This window comes from Phalangium opilio, unplaced genomic scaffold (assembly GCF_054372755.1).
Source record: "Phalangium opilio isolate 3A_F unplaced genomic scaffold, DU_Popi_V2 ptg000041l_1, whole genome shotgun sequence".
Lineage (NCBI taxonomy): Eukaryota > Metazoa > Arthropoda > Arachnida > Opiliones > Phalangiidae > Phalangium > Phalangium opilio.
In genome coordinates this window covers 3,008,646-3,035,304 of record NW_028324165.1, presented here as the reverse complement: position 1 = coordinate 3,035,304, position 26,659 = coordinate 3,008,646, and the positions used below count along the sequence as shown (strand labels likewise).

General features: G+C 36.6%; 5 protein-coding genes and 2 long non-coding RNA genes across 16 annotated transcripts; 5 read left to right on the top strand and 2 right to left on the bottom strand.

The window, feature by feature from the left end:
- The first annotated feature begins 147 nt into the window (after positions 1-147).
- LOC149679362 (uncharacterized) lies at positions 148-17,252 on the top strand. Of its 7 annotated transcripts, XR_016365751.1 has the most exons (4): positions 148-895; positions 16,592-16,954; positions 17,030-17,069; positions 17,140-17,252. XR_016365751.1 is itself a non-coding variant. In XM_089835102.1 (2 exons), the coding sequence occupies exons 1-2, from the start codon at positions 148-150 to the stop codon at positions 16,747-16,749; spliced, it is 906 nt and encodes a 301-aa protein (XP_089691228.1). In that variant the 3' UTR covers positions 16,750-17,252. The 7 variants fall into 7 exon arrangements, 3 of the variants coding, with proteins under 3 accessions (XP_089691228.1, XP_089691229.1, XP_089691230.1); XR_016365752.1 differs by lacking the exon at positions 17,030-17,069 and having other exon boundaries at positions 17,214-17,252; XR_016365750.1 differs by having other exon boundaries at positions 17,030-17,252.
- Positions 7,104-12,104, top strand: LOC149679363 (uncharacterized). Its single transcript, XM_089835059.1, has 2 exons — positions 7,104-8,970; positions 9,044-12,104. Exons 1-2 carry the CDS (start codon positions 8,686-8,688, stop codon positions 11,645-11,647), a joined length of 2,889 nt encoding a protein of 962 aa, XP_089691185.1. The 5' UTR covers positions 7,104-8,685; the 3' UTR covers positions 11,648-12,104.
- LOC149679361 (uncharacterized) lies at positions 16,452-17,704 on the bottom strand. Its single transcript, XR_016365759.1, has 2 exons — positions 17,579-17,704; positions 16,452-17,506 (listed from the first exon to the last, which is right to left on the bottom strand). It is a non-coding gene; the product is annotated as an uncharacterized LOC149679361 (long non-coding RNA).
- Positions 17,371-20,457, top strand: LOC149679360 (uncharacterized). 2 transcript variants are annotated; one of them, XR_016365756.1, is made up of 4 exons: positions 17,371-17,508; positions 17,654-17,782; positions 17,848-17,979; positions 18,057-20,457. It is a non-coding gene; the product is annotated as an uncharacterized LOC149679360 (long non-coding RNA). The 2 variants fall into 2 exon arrangements; XR_016365755.1 differs by having other exon boundaries at positions 17,848-20,457.
- Positions 17,816-21,660, top strand: LOC149679359 (uncharacterized). The gene is made up of 6 exons (XM_089835105.1): positions 17,816-20,347; positions 20,427-20,463; positions 20,540-20,817; positions 20,877-21,134; positions 21,212-21,511; positions 21,584-21,660. Exons 3-6 carry the CDS (start codon positions 20,554-20,556, stop codon positions 21,647-21,649), a joined length of 888 nt encoding a protein of 295 aa, XP_089691231.1. The 5' UTR covers positions 17,816-20,347; positions 20,427-20,463; positions 20,540-20,553; the 3' UTR covers positions 21,650-21,660.
- On the top strand, positions 21,522-23,792 carry LOC149679358 (uncharacterized). The gene is made up of 4 exons (XM_089835090.1): positions 21,522-21,828; positions 21,891-23,135; positions 23,205-23,350; positions 23,413-23,792. Exons 2-4 carry the CDS (start codon positions 21,927-21,929, stop codon positions 23,459-23,461), a joined length of 1,404 nt encoding a protein of 467 aa, XP_089691216.1. The 5' UTR covers positions 21,522-21,828; positions 21,891-21,926; the 3' UTR covers positions 23,462-23,792.
- On the bottom strand, positions 23,661-26,232 carry LOC149679357 (uncharacterized). 3 transcript variants are annotated; one of them, XM_089835095.1, is made up of 7 exons: positions 25,322-26,232; positions 25,095-25,209; positions 24,937-25,020; positions 24,811-24,878; positions 24,512-24,750; positions 24,428-24,439; positions 23,661-24,364 (listed from the first exon to the last, which is right to left on the bottom strand). In XM_089835095.1, the coding sequence occupies exons 1-7, from the start codon at positions 25,428-25,430 to the stop codon at positions 23,789-23,791; spliced, it is 1,203 nt and encodes a 400-aa protein (XP_089691221.1). In that variant the 5' UTR covers positions 25,431-26,232; the 3' UTR covers positions 23,661-23,788. The 3 variants fall into 3 exon arrangements, with proteins under 3 accessions (XP_089691221.1, XP_089691223.1, XP_089691220.1); XM_089835097.1 differs by having other exon boundaries at positions 23,661-24,439; positions 25,322-25,375; positions 26,117-26,187; XM_089835094.1 differs by having other exon boundaries at positions 23,661-24,439; positions 25,322-26,231.
- Between the last annotated feature and the right edge of the window lie 427 nt (positions 26,233-26,659).

The following is a 26,659-nucleotide window of genomic DNA, read 5'->3' as shown; positions in this document are numbered from 1 at the left end:
GCAACATTCGGATGAAAGTTATTGTTAATTGTTTAAAAATAGGAGAAAAGTCGAATACATCAATTAGCCAATGATGAATACGTGAAAACTGAAGTCGTTGAAAATGGTTCTAAAATTAATGGCCAAGAGTTATCTCTTCCTATTGTGATGCACAGTGTCCAAGGCATCCTGTATAAAGAAGATATTATTCAAAAGTCACCTGTTTTTGAACCTCAATATGTTGCGGAGGTTTACAATACAAACCCAGAAATTGAAATTACCTCAATAAATTCTGAAAATATGGGGTTTATAACGCGAAAGACTAATCCGTGTATCCCTAAACTGAACTACAGTGACAGTTTGCCTCTACGTGCGCTTTCACTTAAAATTAAGGTCGGAAACCAATTCGAAATGTCTCCTGAAACGAATATGGAAAGCGATTCGCCACGAAAACCTCTTGAGAACGATATTAACGTTAACGACTCTCTTCTTCAATCACAAAGTGTCTCGACAGAGGGGGACACTGAAGATAATACAACTCGATCGAAGAAACATTTGGATCTTTCTCTTAACGCAAATATCGAAATCAATTCGCTAGAAGGAGCCCGAGAAAGTGATCTTGATGATAACCAATCCGAAATCGCCTTGACAGATGCAAAGAAAACTGATAGACAAAATGAAAGTATGGAACTGTTTGTCGGTCCGAGCTCATTGAGTGTGCAAGTGCTTGTTACTAAACTAGAACGTAACCCAACTGAACGATCAGAATTGACCTCCGTCTCTATGGAAAGCGATTTACCCGAAGTTCCAATTGCAGTTCAACATAATAGTTCGGTGTCCAACTCGGAGACATTTGAAGATGTCGCTCCAAAGATTCCAGAAGGTAAAACCTCATCGCTTCGTTCGGAAATTGCAGGTAAGTCATTTCATTCTTTAATAGTCTTGAGTACCCAGATTGAGAAGTCATATTTCTAATGAGGAACAATTTCCGACTTCTCTTTATAAAGTCTAATAGCGTATTCCATTTGAATGCTCTAAGATCGCTCTCGATTTGCTCAATAAAATCCGAATGTATTTTTTTTTCCATCTTTCAAAAATCGCGAATGTGGGTGACACGAACTCACTGTCGGAAAATCAGTGTTCAGTTTTAGGATCTAATTCCGCTTTAAACTTAGATTATATTAATTCAAAATAGTATGGATGAAATCTATAACGTCACATTAAAATGCGAACCAGGAAAAAAGTCTAACTATTAGATATAACAATAGATGATTGATAAGATCAGAAGATATAACACCAACAACAAGCCTCGCATAGAGTAATGGCAGTACTACGTATGCAAACGTCATACCCTTCTATCTCTTAGCTCAGTGTCATCCGCCTACTGGGAGCGCACAGTATCCCCTCTTACAAGAACCCTCCCAGATGGAGGGATACACAGTCTACGCCCCTCTCTACCGCCACTAGTCTATTGGTTTAGAGAGAAGAAACTACTTCTTTTCTTTAATGTTGTGTCTTCACACGCCTAATTGGCATTCCTTATTAAATCAAGCGCCCTTACAGAATTCTATATACAATATTTTGAATGTTAATTTGTAAACTACGCGTGAATATAACAAGGAAAAAGTAGACGCGACTCTGGGAATCTTTCCCGCGCTCCTCGTACCCACTGTGTAACGATAATAAGTGGGCGGATACATCAAAAAAGGATATAAGACAAGTTAAGACCACATCCTACAGTATCATCGCGATTTCTGTTAGGAGTGAAGTATAACTTTTAAATATCTCGCCAATGTAAGGATAGTAGTGCGCGCAACGCCATCTCTTAAACTTAACTGTAACTACAACAATAATATGTAATAATAGTTCCGCATTAATTAAACACACACGTCACGTTGCTTTATTAACTTCAGCGCTAAGTCATTCCACTTACAATTAGTAATAAAAACTAACAGGTTATGGGCCCAGCACGCTTCCACTGCACTTTAAAGTACGAGAAGTAAGTTTTCGGAACCCTAACGGTGACTCAAAAAAAAACTAAAAAAACATCGGGCCTACCTGTGTGGGAAGCCTTTGTTGAAGAATGAGAACAAAGACTTTGATGTTTAACAAGAAGAAATAAACATTAAATACTGAGCAGAAGTTGATGTTTAACAAGGAATAAACATTAAATACTGAGCAGAAGTTGATGTTTAACAAGAAGAAATAAACATTAAATGCTGAGCAGAAGTTGATGTTTAACAAGGAATAAACATTAAATACTGAGCAGAAGTTGATGTTTAACAAGAAGAAATAAACATTAAATACTGAGCAGAAGTTCATGTTTAACAAGAAGAAATAAACATTAAATACTGAGCGGCAGTTGATGTTTAACAAGAAGAAATAAACATTAAATACTGAGCCGAAGTTGATGTTTAACAAGAAGAAATAAACATTAAATACTGAGCGGCAGTTGATGTTTCACAAGAAGTAATAAACATTAAATACAGAGAAGATATCGACGTAAGAAGACATATTACGTTCATAGTCTATTTTAAACATGGGTGACGAATATCACACGGAGAAATTGAATGAAAATAACTATCGTCACTGGTCCATGAGGGCTCAAGGTCTTCTCGAGGCTAAAGGATGTTGGGCAGAGGTAGATCCAGGTTATTCAGAAGATATAACGGCAGCTCAAAAGGCCCTTGACCATAGAGCTAAGTCAATTTTTTATATGATCGTGAATGACCAGTCGCTAGATGACATCGCTGAATGCGCGAATGCGAAAGAAATCTGGGTTACGTTGAAAGCCATACACACCGGTTTCGACACTTGGCATGGTCTGCTATTATGGAAGGACTTTGTGAACACCGAAAAGATAACCAGCGAAAGTATCGGTGAATATTTAACCAGAAGAAACGCTCTATACCATAAAATTAGAAATGCCGGATTCGAATTTGACGATTTAGTACTGGCTGGGTTTGCAGTGCTCGGTTTGCCTAAAGATTACGAATTCTTGTCACGAAGTTTGAAAACTGGCAACAATGATTTAAATATGACTACTTTGAAAGCTAAGCTCATAGACGAAGAGAGACGTTTACAGTTTTCAAACGAAGGCGCGAGTGTGAAAGAAAGTTCCTCTGCGATAGAAAATAAAGCACTAGCAACACAATCGGTCCCTAGAGGGGAATCTCGAGGACGTAACCGAGGAAGATATAAAGGGGGTTCTACAAGAAGAAATTTTGCAAGTACTGAAACAAGCGGATCTTGTAAACGGAACCCACCCCAGATCCAATCAACGGATTATTCAAATAGACGTTGTTACAAATGCCTGGAATTTGGACATATTGCCAAAGATTGTCCGTATGATGAGACTGATGTACAGAAGAAATCAGAAGAAAGAATTGGTGCAAAGTCTCACTCAGCTGCGAAGGTTCAATCAATAACTAATAAAGTCTTTGGAAAGGCAAGAGGTAGCGCAGCTATTCAAAACAAGATTTTGAAAGCTACGAGACAGAAAAAGAAAGCCATTAATGTTGATGATATTTGGGTGATGGATAGTGGCGCAACTGATCACATGACATCTTATCGGGATAAATTTGTTACATTTACCGAGTGTGATACTGACATTGAAGTAGCAGGAGGGGGAATGTTGAAAAGTACAGGAGTAGGAAACACTCGTATTATACTATCCAAAGAATGTGGTGGTTGGATGCTTACTCTACGTAACACCTTGTACGTGCCTGACTTAGGGGGCAACCTCCTATCCGTGCCACAGATCACGGAAAATGGTCTAAATGTTTCATTAAACAAAGAAGAAGCGGTTATCACGAAGGGTGGTCACATCATTGCGACGGGAAAGAAGGAAGACAGCCTCTATTACTTCACAGAAGAAGAAGACGGTAATAAAATTAAATCCAAGACAATGACAGCTAAACTAGCGTCAAAATCTGAAGACCTATGGCACAAACGATTGGGTCATCTTCATTTGGCCGCTCTACGAGAATTTGCTACCAATGCCAAAATCGACATAGCAATTAATGAAGAGACGAATGAAGGGAACTGCGAAGTCTGCATGACGGGAAAACTCAAAGCTAAGCCTTTCCCCAAACAAAGTCTCACAAGAGAGACAGAACCATTGAGATTAATACACTCTGATGTCGTAGGCCCCATGACTCCAACTTCCAAGGGGGGCAGTAAATATTTCGTCACTTTTATCGATGATAACACGAGATATACCGAAGTTCACATGTTACAGCAAAAGAGTCAAGTAGAAGAAATATTCGATGAATACAGAAGAAAAGTCGAAAATTTTCAAGGCAAGAAAATTGTTTCACTTCGTAGTGACAATGGGGGCGAGTATACCGGAAACTCTTTTAAGGCTAAACTAATAAAGCTGGGAATAGACAGACAGCTAACAATCCCTGGCACTCCACAACAGAATGGGGTAGCAGAGCGGGCAAATCAAACTATTCTTGACACAGCTAGATGTATGCTGCTCGAATCAGGAATGCCCACGACATTCTGGGCGGATGCTGTAAATACGGCGACTTATGTAAGAAATCGTTGCCCAACAGTAGCTAATAAAGGAGCAACTCCTCTAGAACTCTGGGAGGAAAAGCCCATGGATTTGTCACACTTAAAAGTTTTTGGGTGTCGCGCCTGGGCGGTCAACAAGCGAAGATCAAACAAATTTTCTGAAAAAGGTATTGCTTGTATATTCATCGGATATGACAACCATGCAAAAGCGTACCGGCTTTGGGACCCGAAAACTGATGAAGTTTTTATAAACCGGGACGTCACATTCGAGGAAAACATCTTCCCTATGAAAACAGAGAAACAAGAAGCCTTGACTAAGTCCAAATATCGCTCACTTGAGGACAGTATGTGGTGTGCGCTAAACGTAGCACATACACCAATGTCCGTTACGGAAGTTCCTGACCAAAATGATGACAGTAACTCGGATTCTGACAACCTTCATGAAGAACGCATTGACGACGAGGAGGTGAATGATAACCTTCATGAAGAACGCATTGACGACGAGGAGGTGAATGATGTTGATGTTGTTGGTGAACATGCTGATATTGAAGAAAAACAGCAAGGAAATGGTGAACATGCTGACATTGAAGAAAATCAGCGAGAGGAAACAGAGGAAAGAGAAGAAATAAATGTCATAAATCACCAAGAACCAGAGGCTGAAATATCAAGAACAGGGAGACCACTCAAAGACCAACATGGTTGAAGGATTACGTCGTAAATAAAGCAACATCAATCAAGAAGGTAGATCCACAAAGCACAAAAGAAGCGTTAAATGGACCACAGAAAAATGAATGGATAGAAGCTATGATTGAAGAAACCGACAATCTATTACGTAATGAAACCTTCGAATTCGCTAAAAGACCAAATAGAAAGACTATTCGTAGTAAATGGATCTTTAAAACAAAGTACGATGAAAGGGGAAATTTAGCAAGATATCGAGCAAGATTAGTAGCGTTGGGTAACACCCAACGACCGGGTTTGGATTTCGACCAGACGTATTCGCCAGTAGTACAGATGAAGAGTACCAGGATTTTATTTGGCATCGCTGCTGAAAAGAACTGGGCAATACACCACTTGGATATCAAGGCTGCTTATTTAAACGCCGATATAGATGAAGAGGTTTATGTCGAAATACCTGACAATTTCCTAGAGCTCTGTGAAGAACTAAGAAGCTCGTTTCCTCATGTTCCCCCGATATCTAAACTACAGGCAGAGGATTACGTATGGAAACTTAAGAAAAGCATATATGGACTCCATCAATCGGGACGTTTATGGAACCAGCATCTAGATCGTTTTCTACAATCACAAGGATTGAAAAGATTCCGAGCAGATCCTTGCGTTTATTATTGTAAAAATAAAGAATTAATACTAACGACCTACGTGGATGATCTGGTGATGTACGGGAACGTAAAAGAAATTGAAAATATGAAGAAGGCCCTAAAGGATCAGTTTGAAGTGAAAGACCTAGGAGAAGCGAAACATATTTTATCGGTACGAGTGAGAAGAAACAAAGGATCGATAACACTGGATCAGACAGTCTACGCGACAGAATTACTTGAAGAGATGGGTATGCTAAACTCGAAGAAAGTAGCAACTCCGTTATGTCTAGGAGTGAAGTATAAAAGCTGTGAGAAAGGTCAAGAACTGAATACTGAGAAAGCAGCTCTATATCGACACGCAATAGGAAGCCTACTCTACTTAGCGACACAGACAAGACCTGATTTATCATTTGCTACTGGATACTTGAGTCAATTTAACCACAACCCATCAACAGAACACTGGACTGGTATGCAACATGTACTGAGATATCTTAATGGTACAAAAACTCTAGCTTTGCATTACCAAAAGAATGAGAAGAAGTTAGAAGTATTCACTGATTCTGATTGGGGATCAGACGTAGAAGACAGACGATCATTTAGCGGTTACATCATCAAAATTGGAGGCGCTGCTGTTAGCTGGCTAAGCCGGAAACAAAGATGTACAGCGTTAAGTACCGTGGAAGCTGAGTTTGTAGCTTTAAGTGAATGTAGCAAAGAATGCACTTGGATCAGGAGTTTACTTGAAGAAATCGGACAGAGTGAATTTTTGGGTAGCATTGTTAAAGTCAACATTGATAACCAAGGAGCAATGAGATTGGCCGAAAACCACACCACGTCGGACAGATCTAAACACATAGATTTAAGGTACTTCCACATACGCGATTTAATTGAAGCTAAGAAGATAACAGTTCATTATGTGAACTCAAATCTCAACATCGCGGATCAATTGACGAAAATTCTGCCGAGTCCAAGAATGCATCAGCACTAGGGTTCGAAAATTACGGTAATTTTGGAAAATGGTAAATTACGCCGTAATTTACCGCGTAAATTACCATTCACGGTAATTTACGAAATTCAAAAATTAAATTATGTTGATCGTTTATAAGCTTAATAATGAAAAATATCACTTGAACACAGCTATTATTTTTATAGCATAGTATCGTACATAATTTAAACACCGAGTTTTGATGTTTGCAGCTCCAAAATACTTTTGAACAGCAAGATCCACTTGCTTCTTCTTACCAATTTGGCGAATTATTTCTATTTCACGATTTTAGAATAAAATTCTAGAGAAGGGCCGAAACCAGTTTAAACTGATACCGATATATCGGTTTAGTCAAATTTCGGTACCGATATTGGTATTGGCCCATCTCTAGAAATTTCTAACAACTACAGCTTTCCAGCTGACGTAAACGAACTCGACAACAAGAATAGACGAGAAAATCAATTTTCATTTCCTTAATCAAATTTTTCCCACGCTTGCTGTTCGACCTTTTATGACTTACTCATGTCTCATGGGAAGAAATGTGTGCTTGCACGGGTAGAGCAAAATATGGAGCTTTTAGACCGTTTTCAAAGTGAAAGAATTGAAAATTCGGTGGTAAATTACCATCGTGGTAATTTACCAGCGTAAATTACCACGGTAATTACCAGGGTAATTACCGTTTTCGTAATTTACCCGAGAAATTCGTAAATTACAGTTACCGTGGTAAATTACCGTGTAAATTACCATGGTAATTTACCGATTTAGAACCCTAATCAGCACCTTGAATGCATGGGGATCAAAGAACCAGGAGGGGTGTTAGGAGTTGAAGCATAACTTTTAAATATCGCGCCAATGCCATCTCTTAAACTTAACTGTAACGACAACACTGCATGTATATTATAGTTCCGCATTGATTAAACACACACTTCACGTTTCTTTATTAACTTGAGCGCTAAGTCATTCCACTTACAATTAGTAATAAATACTAACAGGAACATCTGGCATGTGGATCCAAAGTTGTTAGATAGGGCTTCGAAGTTAGCTGTCCAACTAAAGTTCTTTGGTTTGAAGCCATATCTGACGTCATTGGATCCACATATAGTATATTCCAAATTAAGGAAACCAGGTGGTCAAAACACCAGGCTCTTGAAAAGGTTCTATTGGTGCTCTACTATTACAAGTGGGTTGCATTGCCGCCATATTGGCTAAGGTATAATGACCCAGATGGCTTAGGTTTTATATGAGTTCTTGCATAAGTTCATATGATGTGTTTCATAACTTTGGCAATGGTTACTGAGAGCTTGTCATGAAGTGACGTAAGTGAAACGTCATAGATTCTCGAAGAAAGCGACGCCTGGTGAGACGCTGTCAAAGCCTTAGAACAGCCTAGTTAGGAAGATGGAATGAAAAATTAACCGAGTGTAGTCAATTCTCCCTTAAGTCGTTCTCGAACTAGCTCTCAGTAAGTCTTTAGCATTACGAAGTATAGGAATGTCATACTTATGAAACATATCTTATAAACTTATGATTGTTCCAATCACAATCGCTGCTTTTACTGTTCATAATTTTTGCACAAATATGTACTGAGGAATATACAATTATACTTGAGAAATCAGATCACTCAATCATATTTCTAGCTTTGTTATACCATAAGTCTATTATGTAAGGTCCCCATGAGTATGAAACCCCAATTAGGTCCTGTACTACGGGCATTGTACTCGTATTAACATTTTAAAAACTTGGCGGGTACGATAAGCGCGCCATCTATGCTTCAAAGAGCGTTTGTTTTTACCGGAAGTTAGGGAAGGACCTTTTTTTTACAGAAATGGCGGCGCCTTGTTAGCCAGTTTGCTTTATGTCGGTGTTTAATTTGGTAAAGTTATGGATCATATTTTAAGTGCAACACCGGTGGTACGTAAATTAGAGAAAAATGAAAGCACTCCTTGCCATGTTTACCTGGAAGATCAAGATAAATGCAAAGTTGGTACCTCTAATTGGGAAACGCCTGTTAAGCCTTGTCCATCGTGTGATAGTATGAAGTTAAAAAACAAGGAAATTAAAACAGTAATCAAAACAAACGCTTCAACGCAGTGCTATTTTAAGCGTAGCGAAAATGAAGATCAGCCTAAAGGTTTAGTATCAGCACCTTTATCAAAGAAAAAAACTGTACGTATCCCAACTTTCCAAGGTTTTGTTTCAGTCGTTTTTGAACTCTGTTAACTAATTTATTCTATTTTAGCTAAATAAATTCACCCAGTGCTGTAATAATGAATTTCAATGTAAGATTCAAGAACATATTACCATTCGTACAAGAAATAAGTATTCGCAAACTGATTTAACCCAGCAAGATAACAACCAAAGCGTTGGTGGTGTAAAGAATCGGTTTTTATCTCTGGCTTTAAAATTTTTTGATGCAAAACATTTTGCGGACTTGGAAATTAAAGTTATGAGAGACCATAACAAGCACCCGTTTATTCGAATAACTAAAAATTATTCTGTTGGCCTTCTTGGTTTATCTTTAGACCCTTTGACGATTATTTTGAACCGCGATGGATCTTTAATTTTGTCAGTTTTGTTTAGATCTGAAGAAGTGTACCAAATCTATGAAAATGATATGTTAAACGAGTGTTTGTTTAATTCTATTTTAACCAAAGTATCGGGTATTGGTAATTACGTATTTTGTCCCGGAATTAATTCTAAGAATGTGTCGGAAGATATGAAAAATTATCAACTACCTGTACCTCCCAGTCTTCTAATCTTAAATCATCCGTTTAAAAGATACCAATCTAAATTGTGTCAAGTGTATTATGAAAGACCGCCTGATAATCAAGTCAAGTCAAAGGTTTTCAAGTTAAAACAATGCAAAGATTGCCATTACACTTCTACGTCCATTTCAAACTCACAAAAACGAAAATTAATAGAAACACCAACCCGCAAGTTCAAACGCCAGCGAATATCTAGCAATTATGGTATTAGTAGATTATCACCAGCAAGCAGACAAATTCGTCTCTCTCGTTTAAGAAGTGCAAGGAAGTGTCTCCAAGGCAAGATTGCTAGGCTAGAAAAAAACCTGAACAGATTTGAAGTTACCCTGAATAATGACCATTCAAAACAGATGGAAACAATCACACAAATAATTAATGACCAGTTTTCAGATGTACTTGAAGAGACAGTCAATGACAAAAATCTTTCTGAACCTACTCGCAAAGCACTTAGAGATTCATGGGAAATGGATTCTAAACTACGGCAGCTCCAAGATAAAAAACAATTTTTGAATGATCAGATTAAAAATAAAAGCGGAAAAAAGTCAAATAAATGGAGCACCATCACGCTTAGACTAGCTTTGGCTATTTACTCTCGAAGTAAAGCTGCGTACAATGCCCTTCAGAGTTTTGATATCTTACAGCTACCTTGTGAACGCACTTTACAAGAGAAGGCAAAGAAATACCATCACAAGCCAGGAATTGATCAAGTGTATTTAGCCGACCAAGAGAGAAAGTATAAAGAGTTCCAAATGGAGAAGGTTTCCAGAGGTGACCAAAAACCATTAGGAGAAGGTGTTCTTGTATTTGACGAAGTTAAGGTGATTGAGAAAATTATTTGGAATTCAAAGAGCAACGAATTCACTGGCTTCGCAATGTCTAGAGAAGAATACAAGGATTTAAATGATATAATCATTAAGCCTAATGAAGATGTGGAAGCTGATTCTCCAGCTCAATACGTGCTGCAGTTCCTTTGGAGAGATATCTCCTCAGAGTTTGATTTCATTGGTCCTTACTTCACGTCTGCCTCGTCATTTCAGCAGCATTTAATTGCGGAAGCTTTCTTCGGGACTATTGAAGCGCTAAATGCCTTTTCTTTCGTAACTACTGCGGTAGTTTGTGATGGGGCATCAGAGAATCTAGCACTTATAAAATCTACAATAGGTCACAAAGGTCCCTTTGGTTACATAAAAGATGAAAATGGAAAAATTGACGTGTCCGTGAACCCAACCTTTGATAATCCCTTCTTTAATGGAGGAAAAATTCATTGGATTGTGTGCCCATCTCATCAATTGAAAAACACTATTCAAGCTTTATTTTCATCTCGGGAAGCTGGACCAAAGCAGTTCATTCGAAATGGAAGCAAATTTGGATGGAATGACATCCAAGCTGTTAAGAGAAGAGATGAAAGAAAGGCCCAAAGAAGCCAGTTACGATATGAACCGAAACTTCTGACTAGCTACATAGTTAGAGACTCATGGACAAGGTTAAATGTCGTTCCCAGTAAAATAATGCAGCAGGAGGGTGTTCTCTCAGAGTTGTATAGCTTCATGAATGGGACAGAGGGAAGCGATCCCAAAAGGAAGAGTGCAAGATTGACCTACAACTTCTTACGCGCGACTAACCAAATATTTGAAAATGGAATCTTGTCTCACCGAAAGGTTTCAAGCTCTAATTCAGAGGTCTTGCATTCTATTCGAACTGGTTTCAAATATTTTGAAGAATGGTTTAATGAAGTTTTGGAGGAAGATTCAGGCTACGCATTTAATGACCCAAAACAAACTAAATTTTTGAGCTGGCAAGCATGGGACCTAATGAGAATTATGGTCTATGGATATATAAACCTTTCGAATGATTTTCTTACCCCAAATCCTGATTATTTTTTGGCACCATTACGCACAAATGGAAGTGCTGTCGAAAGTTTATTTTCACAGATGAAGTACGCAAGTGGTAGCAAGCTCTCAAGCATAAACTACTCTACTGCTAGGAGAGCTGTTCTTACGAGAAAAAACATTCATGGTAAAAAAACTAATAATAAGAATATTAGAGATACGTATCTTTACTTAAGAGAGGGCATCTAAATGACTACTAGAGCTACAGAAACACACCAACAGTTCCAGTTAATTCAAATTATGTAACTTAATAATATCCAAAAATTCCCTGTATTAAGTGCTTCGTGAATTTTTTTTAACTAGATTAATAATTAAGACATTTTTTAATAAAGTAGTTCAATTTATTTAATCATCATATCTTTGGTAGGCCTGTGCGAGTACCCGGTACCCGAAAATTACCCGGTCGGGTATCGGGTCGGGTACCCGACCCGATACCCGAAAACTTAATTTCTTAATACCCGAAATTATGCGAATATTTAAATTTTCCCGCTTATTACCCGTGACAAGGCTTAGGACAATCGGGTATTGGTTTGGCAAAGTTTCTTGAACTTAGAAGAACTTAAGTTTGAGTAAACCTTTCCACAATGCTCAGTATTATTTCAATCCTCGCTAATAGCTTAAAGGTGGAATTCATAAACGTCGGACGCAACGCAATTTAGTACAGGCAAAGGCAGGGCGTCGTGCGCAAAAGGCGGAAGTTTGTGCACGACGCCCTGCCTTTGCCTGTACTAAATTGCGTTGCGTTCGACGTTTATATATTCCACCTTTAGCGTCTTATTTTTGTACTTTTCGCCATAATGGTATCCAAGTCTTTCATGACACTTATTTTTTTCACAAATAAAAGTATTTCATCCCGATAAGTACCCGATATGATTTTTTGCTACCCGAAAAGCACCCGACTAATGGTAGTTTAGCTAGGCCTAATTATTCGAGTACCCGTTAGAAATCCGGGTACCCGACCCGATAGGAAGTTTTTTCAACTACCCGTACCCGACCCGAAACCCAAAAATCACTACCCGCACAGGCCTAAATTCTTTGGTTTTTTTTTTTAATTTTTCTTGTACTTTTTCTCACTGTGGGTGGCAGGATTGTGTTTGATATACCGCTGACTGTTCGAGTTAGGAAATTGAAAATTTTCTCACTGTCGTCCCATTCGGTTGATAGATCTGTAGTTTTGGTCAAATCAGAGTTGAATCCAACTTTTAGGGTGTTGGCATAAGAGAGATAGTTTATTTTAAACTGAACGATTCTTGAACTGCTGATTACAGCTGATTTTTTTCTCTTTCGCAAACCGATCAGTAATTATAGGAATGTTCTCTCGATCACAGATAATTACGCTTTCTTTTATAACACTTTCAATTGAGTCTACTATTGAAGCATTAACTGACTGAGGTAATGGAACTGGGGGTTCCTCCTGATGATGTTTTAAATGGCAAGGCTTAACTTCAGATTGAAGGTCTTTAATTGCGTTTAGAAGATAATCTAATAATAAAATTAGATACCTTTCATGCAAATTGTTTTCTGCTAATTTTGTATATATTCTACCTCTTTCTGTGTTTATTAAATGAACTTCTTTAGCTACGTTTTCCTTTAAATATAACTTTAGTTTTTCTAAATACCTCCCAGCTCCATTCTCCGTCGCCTCCATTTTTAAATCTGAATTTTTCTCCGTCTAGGACTCGCTAAGTCATGCGCAATACGAACTTCGATTATTTCATTTCCGCTTCGTGGTACCTCTAGAACCCGCCAGGGGGCGATGAAATTTGCTTACCTACTACCTTCATTAAGGGCATTTGCTAATGACCTAAATTGTCTTTGTCTCACACTTATGGGGACCTTACATAATAGACTTATGGTTATACTAGTTCTGTTCTGGGCGACATATTGAAGGATTTCCGTTCTTCCCCCGCATTCAACCCACCGTGTAAATTATCTCAGGAATTTAACCACCTCCCCAACCCAGAGCTCTCTGTGGGTCTGACATTTACCTTACAAATTATTTTATAGCAACATTTTGCTCAAAACAACTATTAATTTGATCTGTTTTGTACATTATAAAGCATCAAGCGTTCAAGTATAAAAGTATTGTAATTAACTCTAATAGGACAAAAATAACCTTACCGGAGAATCCTTAAGCAGTCCTGATGTTTAGTCACGGTCGTTCGTTCAAGAAAGTCTGTTCCATTTTCAACATAATGAAGGATTCTTCTAATTATTGCTCCAGTCAACGTGAGACGTACAAATCCAGCAGCATTAGTCCATTTAACGCCAATTTAGTCCTGGTACTTTACAAGTGTCGCGTAAACGCTTTGGTCCCATTGAACCGAATTCCCATTCGACAGAACGGCTTTTTTGTGGTGTCCCATTCGACCGAACGTAGCCAAAAGGTGCGATTTTATTATAGTCCCATTGGACCGAAATTCTATTGAACTGGAAGAAGACATACTGTGTGGTTTTGAATTAAATATATTTTTAATTAATAGGAAAATATTTTGGAAAAGGTGGCAGCTAATTAATAGGAGAATATATTAGAAAAGGTGGTAGCTAATTAATAGGAGAATGTTTTGGAAAAAGTGGTAGCTAATTAAAAGGAGAATATTTTGGAAAATGTGGCAGCTAATTAGTAGGAGAATGTTTTGGAAAAGGTGGCAGCTAATTAATAGGAGAATATTTTGGAAAAGGTGGCAGCTAATTAATAGGAGAATGTTTTGGAAAAGGTGGTAGCTAATTAAAAGGAGAATATTTTGGAAAAGGTGGTAGCTAATTAAAAGGAGAATATTTTGGAAAATGTGGCAGCTAATTAGTAGGAGAATGTTTTGGAAAAGTTCGCAGCTAATTAATAGGAGAATATTTTGGAAAAGGTGGCAGCTAATTAATAGAAAAATATTTTGGAAAAGGTGGCAGCTAATTAATAGAAAAATCTTTTGGAAAAGGTGGCAGCTAATTAATAGGAGAATGTTTTGGAAAAGGTGGTAGCTATTTAAAGGGAGAATATTTTGGAAAAGGTGGTAGCTAATTAAAAGGAGCATATTTTGGAAAGGGTGTCAACGAATTATTGGAACCAAACCAAACCAAACCAAACCAAACCTAACCTAACCCTTCCGAAACCAAAATATTAAAATTTTAATTTAAAACTTAAAGACAATGATGGAACTACCATTAAGACTGTACCTCATTTTAAGCACAATTTGTTTATTAATTCAATATATCTCTTGCCTTGAAAGGAATGCAAGTGAGCGTTTTAATTAGTATCACAAAACATTTACTTTTAATATTATTAACATACCTTTCGGAGATTCGAACCAACAACCTATCACTTCGCAGTCCAACATCGTATCCACTACACCACCGAATCGCTGACGGCTACAGTGTTTCAAGTTATATTCATTTATTTTTTAGGGGCATATTCGGACGATTGGGATTTCGGTCCATCGGGAATATAGCCATTGGGCTGGAAATCTAAAATCATTGCGGGATATTCGGTCGAATGGGATTTCGGTCGAATGGGATTTCGGTCCATTGGGAATTCGGTTGAAAGGAACGATACCGCGTAAACGATTCAGCTTCTTATAAAGTGGAAACCAAGTTGAATGGGCAACCTATTAGGGTTAAAGGCTGCCACTCCTCCATTTGTGACTTCAATACTTTTCAAGAATCGTTTCGCGATGACGAAGTTAATTGTGATATGGATGTTATTTGTAAACGACCTATTTCATAATTTTCCGTCCGTTATTTGACGAATAATCAACATTCAAAGTTGGGGTTGTTTTTAAGGCGGAGAAATGCGCCGTTTAGAGTTAAGCCTCGGTCTGAAGGAAGTTTACATTAAAATTTCGTGGCACCGTTGGACCAAGGCTTAGGTTTTCCGAGAAATTTAATTTCTCCGCCTTAAAAAAAACCCCAACTTTGAATGTTGATTACTCGTCAAATAACGGACGGAAAATTATGAAATTGGTCTCAAAATATAAATTAAAACTTACTTGACTTTTCATTTAAAATTCGGCCACGAAAAAGATCGGTAAATATATTAAAAATTCTCTTAAACCGAGTCCAGTTCCGAATTTTTTTTCCCATAGAAAAAGCATTGGGAGGAAAACTGGGTTGGTAGCGCACCTAACGGCGAAAGTTGGAACTAGGGGCGATTTTGCTAGTCGTTTTTTAACATGGGGATCGGGTGAAGCTGGCAGGCCTTCTACCACCGGTAATCTAAGTTGGCCATGGTCAGTGTCAGCCTTCCTTCATCCTCCTCCCCCTTCAATCTACTCACGTACAGGACTAGAAATAAGACATCTCATCCATGAAAAATTTCTCTACAATTCAATCTCGCGCCAAATTTGAAAATTCGAGAGTGGTGCCTTTTTTTAAGGTAGAAAAAAAATAAATAAAATATGAAAATCATGGAAATTTTACATTTTTAACTTTTTCTGAAACGGGGCTTTTGAGGTTAATCACTTTAGAATGGAGGCTGTTCGATCAGGGTATTGTTAATGGCTGTTTTAAGAAAATATATCATCTCTTTTAAGAGTGAAAATTATTATATAATTGTTTCAAGACTGTATGTTTTTTTTCTCTGTGTATTTTTACTTTATATACAATTAACTGTGATAACTATAACCAAATGTATGCATTTCTTACTTTTAAACACAATTACTGTGATAATCATAACCATTTGTAATACAAGGCGGTCTTCAAAAGTCAAACTATGACTTTATGTACCAAACAACAAATAAATAAATAAATATAAAATTAACATATTCCTTGGTCTGGGCATAGCCTCCTGGATCACGCTTCTCGCGCCATAAAAGCCCGTCCAAAGAATTATTTTCTTATGTTAAAAGCGCGTATCCGATTGTGGATTTTCACTAGAAAAATCTAAGCCGTCAGCTTTTAACATGGCGCTTGATAACTTAGAAAAAATCCTAATAAAACCAGTTCTAAGTTAATATTTTTGCTATCTTCCGAGTCGCTTAATGAATATATTGTCTTTCATATTGTTAAAAGTATTTTTATTTTGTTGAAATGAAAGGTTTACAAAAACATTACTCTTAAATTCTCAAAGTAATATCATATTATATGAGCTCATAAATTGTTATATTTTCATGTTTTATAATAACACAGCTTGTGTTTATTCAGGTTCCTTTTTAATTACGAAGTCTTCGATCTGGATTCTCAATCGTGGATATGAAAAAACACCATATTCGGCGAGTTGCTTCGGAGATAACCTTTCCAATGCAACATGGCAAGCTCGCAGTTTGAAGTTTTGGATGGGACATCTCGTACCTTTATGTTGAAACAAATCGTATTCATTTGCAAAAGCTGTTTTGCAAATGTAGCACTCGTAAATGACAGGTTTCACATCAGTGCTTGAACAGTTTTCATATCTTCGCGAAGTTTCGAAATATTTGTCATACAAATGATTAGATGTCTCGTGTGCACGACGAGATGTTTCGGAAGGGAAATACAGACTACATTTAGAACACTTGAATGATTTAGCACGTAAGTGTAACAATTTATGTTTCTTCAAAGACGAGCCACATTTGAAGGCTGAACCGCATTCCGTGCATTTGAAAGGTCTGTCATCAAAATGCACAATTTTGAAGTGTCATTAGATGTAAAATAAATTAAAATTTTTGCTAACATACATAAAGTAATGAAATTTTTACCTGGTGTAATACCAAAAGCACAGAGATTACAACACTGTGTGATTTTGGTAATACCATTCTCTCCATTCATTTGACAAATGATACCGTCGCAGGCCGAGTCGCAAGCGCATTTCAATAAAATATCAAAAGTTTCCAGTTGTTATTATTTTCGCAATTTGAATAAATGTTGGGTAAGCTATTTATGCATTAGTTGTAAAGATTATAAAAAAGTGTTGGTTAAAGGTTGTTGATTTTCGTAAACAAGAACATTAAGAACGAGATCGATTAACTTGTTAAATATTTTAATATTAATACATTGAATTATTGTCCATCGATAAGAGATGTTCAGCGTCAAGGTGTCGATTTTCTACGTTCTTTTGGCGGTGACATTCATCGTCCAGGAAAGCTGTAAGTAGAAATTTTAATTGAATTTTTACTCATTTACGATATGACAGATAAATTTCAAAAAACATAATACCTTTTTTCCAGTAAAAGAAATTGACATATTTTATGAATTTAAGAGAAATATTAGTCCATGTTTTTGGTTTTTCAGCTGGTCAATATCCAGAGCACATTGTACATTGCGGAAACGTTTGTCCCGATTCTCCTTGCGACAATTGTCCCGAAGGTACCACTTGTTGCCAAACGGTGCCAAACAGTTGCAGTTGCGAAACTTTGAAATGTATTTGAAGTAAAGAATGTTCCAAAAGTCGTTAAATTTGTAGAATAACAATGCTAATTTTTCAGTCAATTCAAAGTTACAAATATGAATTTTTACTTCCAACTGCAAATGGGAATTGTTTCTTTACTTTAAACAGGAGTTCATAATAGCCCCCCTTCGGGGGGGGGGGAAGTACGAAACTTGCCATAGAGCTAATGGTAAAAATCGCGAACAACAAGATTTTGTCGTTGCGCATATAAAGGACTAGCCTGTTGATGGACATACAACTTTACAGTTGATTGTAGTAGTATCTATACTCCTTGTTTTTCGTTCCAAAACTTGGCTGGGAGCCTGGGATCTCCGTCGTTAAGAAAAATGGCGAGTATGTGGACGTAGAAACACGATGGAATTCTTATATTAAAGATACTGGGAATCAATTTGTCCATACCGTTTTAATTTAACCATGGAATTCTCACACATATCACAAGAAAACATTAATGATTATCGTTTAAATGTTTTGTAGAAAACTAGAAACCATCGCAAAGCCAACTTCTTAGCCAAGGCTTAATGTACACCGCGGCTGACCGCGCCGACAGACGCGACTCGCGAGCCATTTTCGCACCCAAAAAAAGGGCCAAAATCACAAGATAACAAGTTGGGAAAACCAAAATATTACCTCTCCGTGTCGAGAAGATTATATAAACTTAAGTATCCAATGAAAACGTCGACCTTTTTGCCCTCATCCTTTCCCGCGCTTCCGCATTTCATCCCTACTCTCAGCATCTTCCTCCATTTTACATACAAAAATCAAATACTCACAAAAAGAAGCGGCAAATACCTGCTGGCTCTTTACAATCACTTAATTTGACTTAATATCCAACTTCCAAACACAAATATTTACTGGTAGATAAATTGACAACCTACAAGCAAGGAAAAATTCTCAAGAAGGCTCGCGCAAATTTAAAAGGTCTATTTTCAACTAGGTGGGCGTATCTGATTAGATTTAAAATATATATTTTTGAAATTTTTGGTCTGACTGTTATCTACACCTAGATGGTTTTCAGTCAAACAAACAAGGAGCATAAACACAATAGTGGAAGCTTCAGTCTTATTTAAAACATGTGAATCAATTATCATCTCTGCAAATATTTTACACATGTCTTTTTTACCAATGCCTAACCGTTTGGATTTTTCTAAAGCAATCTTAGCACCAAAAATATTTTTTGATACAAAATAAATGTTTTATATTCTTATTAAGAATAAATCAAGAGGATAAAAAAGGTCTGTCCTCTTGTAATTTTTTAAGCTTTTATCATGATTACTCTATACAACAGTAACAAGGAGTATAAACCCGTTAGTGGAAGCAGTATTTTTTTCCCGAAACAATCTCGCTTGTGTTTATCCTCTCTAGACTTCGCTAAAAACGTATTACTCCTGCGTAAAATATTAATAGACAGGCAAGGATTCATACCATTAAAGAAGAAGCGCAATAATATCCATATTTTCATTTCATATACAGAGAAAATAAATTATTATGTTTCTGAGAGGAGCTTCCCATTTTGGTTGTTGTTTTGAAAAATATATCGAAATGCACGGGCCTTGATAGATATAGGAGGCAATGAATGAAATATATCACAATGCACGGGCCTTGATAGATATAGGAGGCAATGAAGGAAATTATCGCATGCACGGGCCTTGGTAGTATAGGAGGCAATGATAATCTCTCTCTTTGCACGAGAGGTTTATCTTTAATATTTAAATAAATATAATTATTTTTAATTATTTTAATCTTCAATAATTAACATTAATAATAGTTAAATCGCTTAAAATAAAGTTATACCTATTATCTTCTCAAACTTTGCTAATATTGACGTTTAAAGTGAAGCGTACCCCTCTTGCCCGCTTTCTTCAAATTTTGGGGTATATATACGATTCGTTTCCACTATAATAGTAAGGAAAAAGCGCAATTGCGAAAACCTTTGGTGGCCGATCCCACCTTAGGGAGGCTAGACATTTCTCGTAACCCTAGCTGATCGCCGCGTATATCCTAAAACCAAACGATGATAATGGAGTAGAAGCCAATGATACAGATCGGTGTCTATGTGGAATAGACGGAAGACCAGTGGATGGTGGTATTAGAAGCTAGTGTAAGTGCAGACTGGTGTCAATGTGGGTTTGACAAAGAACAGAAGATGGTGGTGTTGGAAGACAGTATGTACAGACTGGTGTCCAAGTGGAATGAACGAAGACCAGAAGATGGTGGTGATTAGAAGCCAGTAAGAACAGACTGGTGTCCGTGTGGGATGGACCAAGGATTATTTAAAATGTCTAGGGATAAAACGCACACACAGATCTCTATAGTAAGGGAATGTTCTCTAGTTGATCCGAAATTTTAACCCATCCCCCTCTTCCCCACCTACTGTTTTGGTGCGTCAAACGGAAAAGAAATATCGGTATGGCGCCACCTATCTTATTTTCGCGAAAGCATAGACGAAAGACAGATAGATTTCTAAAGCATGTTGTATAGTCCTTGTATGAATTGTCAACGGTCGTTAAAAACATTCCGTATTTCGGTTCAAGAATGAGGTGAGTTTCTAAAAATCATGATTTAATTTTATTAATAGACAAGACCAAAGCTAAAAATTTTTATAAATATTATTTGAAGATTAAAGCCATAATCCTTAAGTTCCAGAATATATGAGGTGAGTCTACACTAATTTAGTTTAATAGGCATGCCAAGGCTAAATTTAATTAATGTTTTATTAATATTATTTTAAGATTATTGATTTAAAATGGCACGGCACAAGATTTGTGTGTACCGATCTTGCAGAAGTGACACACGCTCTTCTCATAAAGATTATATGAAAGGCGTTTGGTTTATTCCTTTCCCAAAGCGTCGTAGAAATTTAAATACTTGCAAGAAATGGATTAATTGGCTGGGCAGAGATGACTTCCCAATCGAAAGAGTTAATGGTCATACATATTTGTGTTCTAAGCATTTTGTCAATGGAAATGGTCCAACCATTGAATTTCCAGACCCCATTCATTCTCAAAAAGTAATTGAGGTATTTCATAGGCAATCCATTTAATAAAATATATATTTTCAACGTAATAGGATCTGGTTTCAATCTTGAGACCACATGCACAAGAAGCTAGTGGTGAAAAAATACTAGGGGAGGTGGGAAATAAGCCTTCAAACGTTCAGCCAGAAAACCCTCAAAATTATGTAAGCTCGATGCAGCTTAAATCCTCCAAACCACTATCTTGCTCAGAATTAGGTCAATCTGAGGTTTTGGCCGAGAAAACCATTGAAAGCCTAAATGCTATGAAACCGTTAGACATTGAGGAGTCTTTGAGCAATCAGGAAAATGGAGTAAAATATAATTAGCTGTTTTTTTTGCACGTTTAGCATAGGGAATTGACTAAATACTTTTTGTCTTTGCATATTAGGTGTTTATTACACAAACCGTAGAAAATAACCAAAACGTTTCGTCGGATAACATGTTGGAGAATAATGATTTTAAGATACTTTCAAAAGATTTTAATTGTCCTTTGGGTTGGTCAATCACTATCCTCGAAGATTGCCTACGTATAGGCAAGATTAATGAAGAAACTGGTGCTACCGTTTTTGGTATTTCCATTAACAGTAGTTATGAAGCAAAATATATGGTCAATGGCAAGAAATTCACCAATCAGATTTCTGAACCCAAATTTCCTGAACATGTTCGCTGTTCTAGAGAGCTTGATATGGTATTAAAAAACTAAGTGATTCCAAACTTTGTGTTGGAAACCCTGATGAGGAGTACGTAAAAATCTTTAAAGCTCGTAGTGAACCTTTGGGTTTTCAAGGTATTGGTGGAGGCGTTCATAGTAACCGATGTACTCTGATTATTAACGAAAAAGGCAATAGAAAAAGATGTTTTTATTGTTTAAAACAAAGAGATTCATTTCGAGTAATCGCAAAGAGAAGAATTAAAAAACTGGAAAACAGTGTTACCCAATTGAAGAACTTGTCTAGAGAAGAATTAGTAGTTTGTTTGCGGAAAAAGAGTTATACATTATCAAAGGTGAAACGCAAAATGAGTCGCTTACGCATTAAATATGAACGAATTATCAAAAAAATGGACAGGAACTGGATACAGAAACAGATCAAGTTTACACAAGTATGCTAGAGAAAGATCTTACTTCTTCAAAAAGTACGGGTGATACTGCGATTGGAAGTTCAAGAAATAAAACCAATGAAGAATTCAGAAGATTGTTCATGAAAACTCAATTTGAAATGTTGCAGTTGAAAAATTCTAACCGTAGACGTTGGCATCCCTACATTCTTCAGTGGTGCATATATATGCATGAAAAGTCGGCATCTCTATACGATGTTTTAGAACGATCCGGAATCCTTCAATTGCCTTCAAGAAAAACATTACGTAAACATGCCTCTAATTTTGGTTCAAGGCCTGGATTTCATGGGGATGTTTTTAGAAAAATGAAAGAAGATATTGACAAGTCTAAAGATCCAGATTATAAAGAATATTTTAGTTTGGTATTGGACGAAATTAAAATAGAAGAAGACCTCGTATATAGTGTTGAAACTGGTGACTTAATTGGATATACTGAGCTTAGCAACATTGATGAAAAAAGTGCATCGCTCAACACTGAAAAATACAGAGAAAAACCACTTGCTTCCCACGTTCTACAATTTATGTTAAGAGGAATTTTAAGTGGATTCAAATACCCATTTGCTTATTTCGCAACTAGAACGTTAACTGCAGAAAAGCTTGACAGACTAATTTGGGAAGCTATTGAAAAATTGGAACTTTGTGGATTTAAAGTTCTGTCTGTTGTTGGTGATGGAGCTGCCACAAATCGGAAATGTTTCCTCATGAATTCTAGCAAAGAAGGGTATTACAAATGCAACAACCATTACTCTGGTTCTGAAGCTCGACCTGTTTACTTTATTTTTGATCCACCACATCTCATTAAAACCGTCAGAAATTGTTTAGCCAACAGCAAAGAATGCAACAAACATAGGCTTATGAAAATGAATGAGGAACTTCTGATGTGGAGCAAAATAAGAGATGTTTATAACAAGGGACTTTACTCTGAGGGAAACCTAGTGAAGCTACACAAATTAACTTCAGAACACGTAAACCTTCAAAACAGAATGAAAGTAAAATACGCTACCCAAGTGCTTAGTCAGTCTGTGGCAAACGCCTTGAAAATTGAATTTGGAGACACATGTCCGGAACTTGTTAGATTCATTGAAATATTTAACAAATGGTTTGATATTATGAATGTAGGACATGTTTTGAAAGGATATCATACACGCAATCCAAATATTAGACCATTTTATACACCGAATGATTGCAGATTAAAGGTAAGTGGTATTTTTCCTTATTTCTAAGTCTAATCTAAATACTCGATATCCATTTGTTTTTACTATTAGTGGCTTAGAGATGTTTACCTACCTTACTTGGATGGGTGGGAGCAGTATGCCTACTCACAACCAGTCAAATTATCAGAGCAAAAAAGAATGATGCTTTCTCAAGAAACTCTCTCTGGATTACGCCAAACAAGAGAGTGCAATTTTAAGTATTACAAAAGAAAAGCTGCACTAATCAATTAGTCTAATAAAACGGTATTTATTGATATAGCAAACTGCATTTTAGAACTAGTGCCTTTTTTACTCAGCAAAGGAGCTAAATTTGTGCTGACTGATCACTTCAATCAAGACCCTTTGGAACAACTGTTTGGAAAACATAGGCAAGCGTGTATGGCAGGAAGCAAACCAACACTTAATAAATTTGCACAAAATACACCAAGACTTCGTAGATTAGCTGAAGGAAATATTAATGTTAAAACGACTGGAAATGGAGGAAATTGTCAATGAAAAACTGGAAAATTATTTTAAAATTGCAAATGTAACAAACTTTAATCACAATGGCTTTGAGATCATATTTTTTTGACATAGATAGGTATTGCTGCTTTAATCACTAGTGTTATAATTCTAAATGATTAAATATGTTTGTTTTAATTTTTGTTTCTCTTCGAACTTTGCCTCCAATTTTTTCTCAGTTTTTTCTTTAGATTAAGTTTGGTATTCAGTTGCTTACACCTTTCGTTTCCTTTCATTATGTTCCGTATTTTATTTGTGTGCCCCTTCCCTATGGTATTTAGGTATTTTCTTAAGAAGGTATCTTTAACCTTACTCGCAAGAGTTTCATTCACATCAGCTGCGGTATAAATTTCAGTCCATTTTGCTTCTATGACCTTGTCATCTGTGATAGCTTCCAAGACTAATTTCTTTTTGTTTCTATACAAAATTTCACCATAATATTGGCCAACATGTTTTTGAATGTCTTTGAAGAAACTTAAAGCTTTAGCATTTGGATATTTAAGTGCTCCTCTATCTTGCATTTCTGTCCATCTTTTGTACTTGGGCGATACGTTTTCCAGATCAGTCTCTTCGAGAGCTTTTCCTAGTATTTTCATTTCGTCAGAACTCTTATGATTTAATAGATAGTTCAGTAGAAATCCAATGACATAAAAGAAGACCTCGTCATCTTCTGGAGTTTCAATTTCTTCTTTCGGCGTAGGATCCGACGACTTGCTTGTAAGAAATAAATTTGCATTGTAGAGCTCCCGAAGAAGCATTTGTAGCCCAGTTACCTTGACAGGATCCTAAAATGAAATATTTTCATAGCTTAAATTCGTTAACCAAACTCTTGAAGTAGTCTTTAAATTCGTTCATACAGCTATTTCAATGTCTTGACAATAACATAATGCTTCCGTGCTCATACTTATTTTCTTATAGTCTGAATATAATTTGTCAGAAGCAGTTTTTGTTAATAATGCTCTCAACCTTTCAAAATTCGTGATCCAATGTATGACTTTCGTGTTAATTGCATTAACTGGGAAATCGAGAAGGTCATTTTTTATGAAAAGAATAGCATTTTTGAAGGCCTGTTCAAACATTATGTCATAATTTTTCTCTGAAAAACATTTAATGATATTAAATACTTGGAACACTTAGCAACGTAATTTGGCCTTACCATCAACTATCCCAATTTTTTTAACTTCTTTTTTTATTTTTACACCCCGAGACTTTTCAGGTACATTTCTAATTGAATGTGAATTTTAATATTAATCATATTTTATCATATTAAGGATATATTTACAAATCAATTTTTCTTTTTAATGCAGGCTTCTTTGATATTTTTTCTCCCTTAGGTTGGGTTTCAGGTTTTTTTCCTTTTAGTACACTTGTAATTCATAGAAATATACTTAAAATTTATATTCATTTGAAAATAGTTTCATGTCCCAACTCTAAACTTACAGATCAATGTTGTTTTCTATCCCGGTTAAAACAGCTTTCTTGGCTCGTTTGTTTTTTAAATTAGATGTCTTAATTCTTTTGCAATTTTTTCTCGGTGGTCCTTCTGAAGCTTCATCTTAATTATTTACATTTTACAAGAAGTTAAAAGAACATAGGAAAGGTAAATAAAAGACTTTCAGAACCAAGGCTTAGAGCAATATTTGGATTTAAATTTAAAAACGACTTACCAGGAGACATATCTTCATACATAATTCGGCTATTTTGAAGAATAGTACCTGCACCTTGAAATATAATAAAATGTATACCAAATGAAAGCTCACACCTTCCTCTATTCATTGCATATCATTATAATAAGCGCAAAAGATAATTAAGGGTAGTAATTAGTATTATAGATATAGGCACTGCTATATATATCATGGAGGGTCCCGGCGCATTAATTCACCATAGGGTTGGGTTAGGTTAGGTTAGGTTAGGTTAGGTTAGGTTAGGTTAGGTTAGGTTAGGTTAGGTTAGGTTTGGTTAGGTTAGGTTAGGTTAGGTTAGGTTAGGTTAGGTTAGGTTAGGTTAGGTTAGGTTTGGTTAGGTTAGGTTAGGTTAGGTTAGGTTAGGTTAGGTTAGGTTAGGTTAGGTTAGGTTAGGTTAGGTTAGGTTAGGTTAGGTTAGGTTAGGTTAGGTTAGGTTTGGTTAGGTTAGGTTAGGTTAGGTTTGGTTAGGTTTGGTTAGGTTAGGTTAGGTTAGGTTTGGTTAGGTTAGGTTTGGTTAGGTTTGGTTAGGTTAGGTTTGGTTAGGTTAGGTTAGGTTAGGTCACTTGGTAAACATGTCAAATTTGAAATTTCAGCCATTTTTACATGATTTTTAAAATTTGATTTTCTACCATTAATAATCATTTGCGCCAAAAAATCTTAGCACCATATTTTTTTTCACGGTCTAACGAGTCTAAAAATAAAAAAGAAAAAGAAATTGGCGGTGCAGGTACTATTCTTCAAAATTCCCCTTAATTCCGTTAGTACTTAAACACGAACACAACTTATTTCAGAATTAATTCCTTCAGGTATCATAAAAATATTTTTATGTAAACATATCTTAAAACTCCTTCCTTCAGTCAAACGTTGTTTGAGGGCAAACACTATTTTACCCCGAAATTATTTTTGCCGAACTTTTACCGAATACCCCAAATTCTAAAATAGTAGAAATCTCCCATGCGTCGTCTGCTAAAACATCCTAAATGCCTTCTGGCTTCGCCTTCGGCTTTTCGGGGTAAATTAGTGACCGTTTCGGCACTTTTCGGCACAAAAGAGTGGGGTAAAATATAAAATACGGCCCCCACACTAAAAGTCGCAATTAAATCATGGAGAAAGGGGGAGGAGTCGAATTGAGTAGCGTTGCAAGGTCACTATGCGTAGTAAGTTTCACCCCCAAGTGGGAGAAAACCGTGGGGGATGGAATGGGGAAAGATTCTTGCACACTGTGGTAAAACCACCATGATGCTTCTTTGGCTACATTTATCACGCCCTCTCTCGACCATGTCTCGACTTAGCAAATTCAAAAGTGGCAACATGGTTCCA

Bases quoted from the DNA above. Each gene is read 5' to 3' on its own strand.
- LOC149679357 (XM_089835094.1), bottom strand. From the start codon at position 25,430: ATGAATAGAGGAAGGTGTGAGCTTTCATTTGGTATACATTTTATTATA. The intron at 25,210-25,321 runs GTAAGTCGTTTT...TAAATAATTAAG, and splicing joins GTATGAAGATATGTCTCCTG to ATGAAGCTTCAGAAGGACCA. The intron at 24,440-24,511 runs GTATGAACGAAT...ATTTCATTTTAG, and splicing joins GTCAAGACATTGAAATAGCT to GATCCTGTCAAGGTAACTGG.
- LOC149679359 (XM_089835105.1), top strand. From the start codon at position 20,554: ATGGCACGGCACAAGATTTGTGTGTACCGATCTTGCAGAAGTGACACA. The intron at 20,818-20,876 runs GTAATTGAGGTA...TCAACGTAATAG, and splicing joins ACCCCATTCATTCTCAAAAA to GATCTGGTTTCAATCTTGAG. The intron at 21,135-21,211 runs GTAAAATATAAT...TTTGCATATTAG, and splicing joins TGAGCAATCAGGAAAATGGA to GTGTTTATTACACAAACCGT.
- LOC149679362 (XM_089835102.1), top strand. From the start codon at position 148: ATGCACAGTGTCCAAGGCATCCTGTATAAAGAAGATATTATTCAAAAG. The intron at 896-16,591 runs GTAAGTCATTTC...GTGTTTATTCAG, and splicing joins GCTTCGTTCGGAAATTGCAG to GTTCCTTTTTAATTACGAAG.
- LOC149679363 (XM_089835059.1), top strand. From the start codon at position 8,686: ATGGATCATATTTTAAGTGCAACACCGGTGGTACGTAAATTAGAGAAA. The intron at 8,971-9,043 runs GTACGTATCCCA...ATTCTATTTTAG, and splicing joins CTTTATCAAAGAAAAAAACT to CTAAATAAATTCACCCAGTG.
- LOC149679358 (XM_089835090.1), top strand. From the start codon at position 21,927: ATGCTAGAGAAAGATCTTACTTCTTCAAAAAGTACGGGTGATACTGCG. The intron at 23,136-23,204 runs GTAAGTGGTATT...TTTTACTATTAG, and splicing joins CGAATGATTGCAGATTAAAG to TGGCTTAGAGATGTTTACCT. The intron at 23,351-23,412 runs GTATTACAAAAG...TTATTGATATAG, and splicing joins ACAAGAGAGTGCAATTTTAA to CAAACTGCATTTTAGAACTA.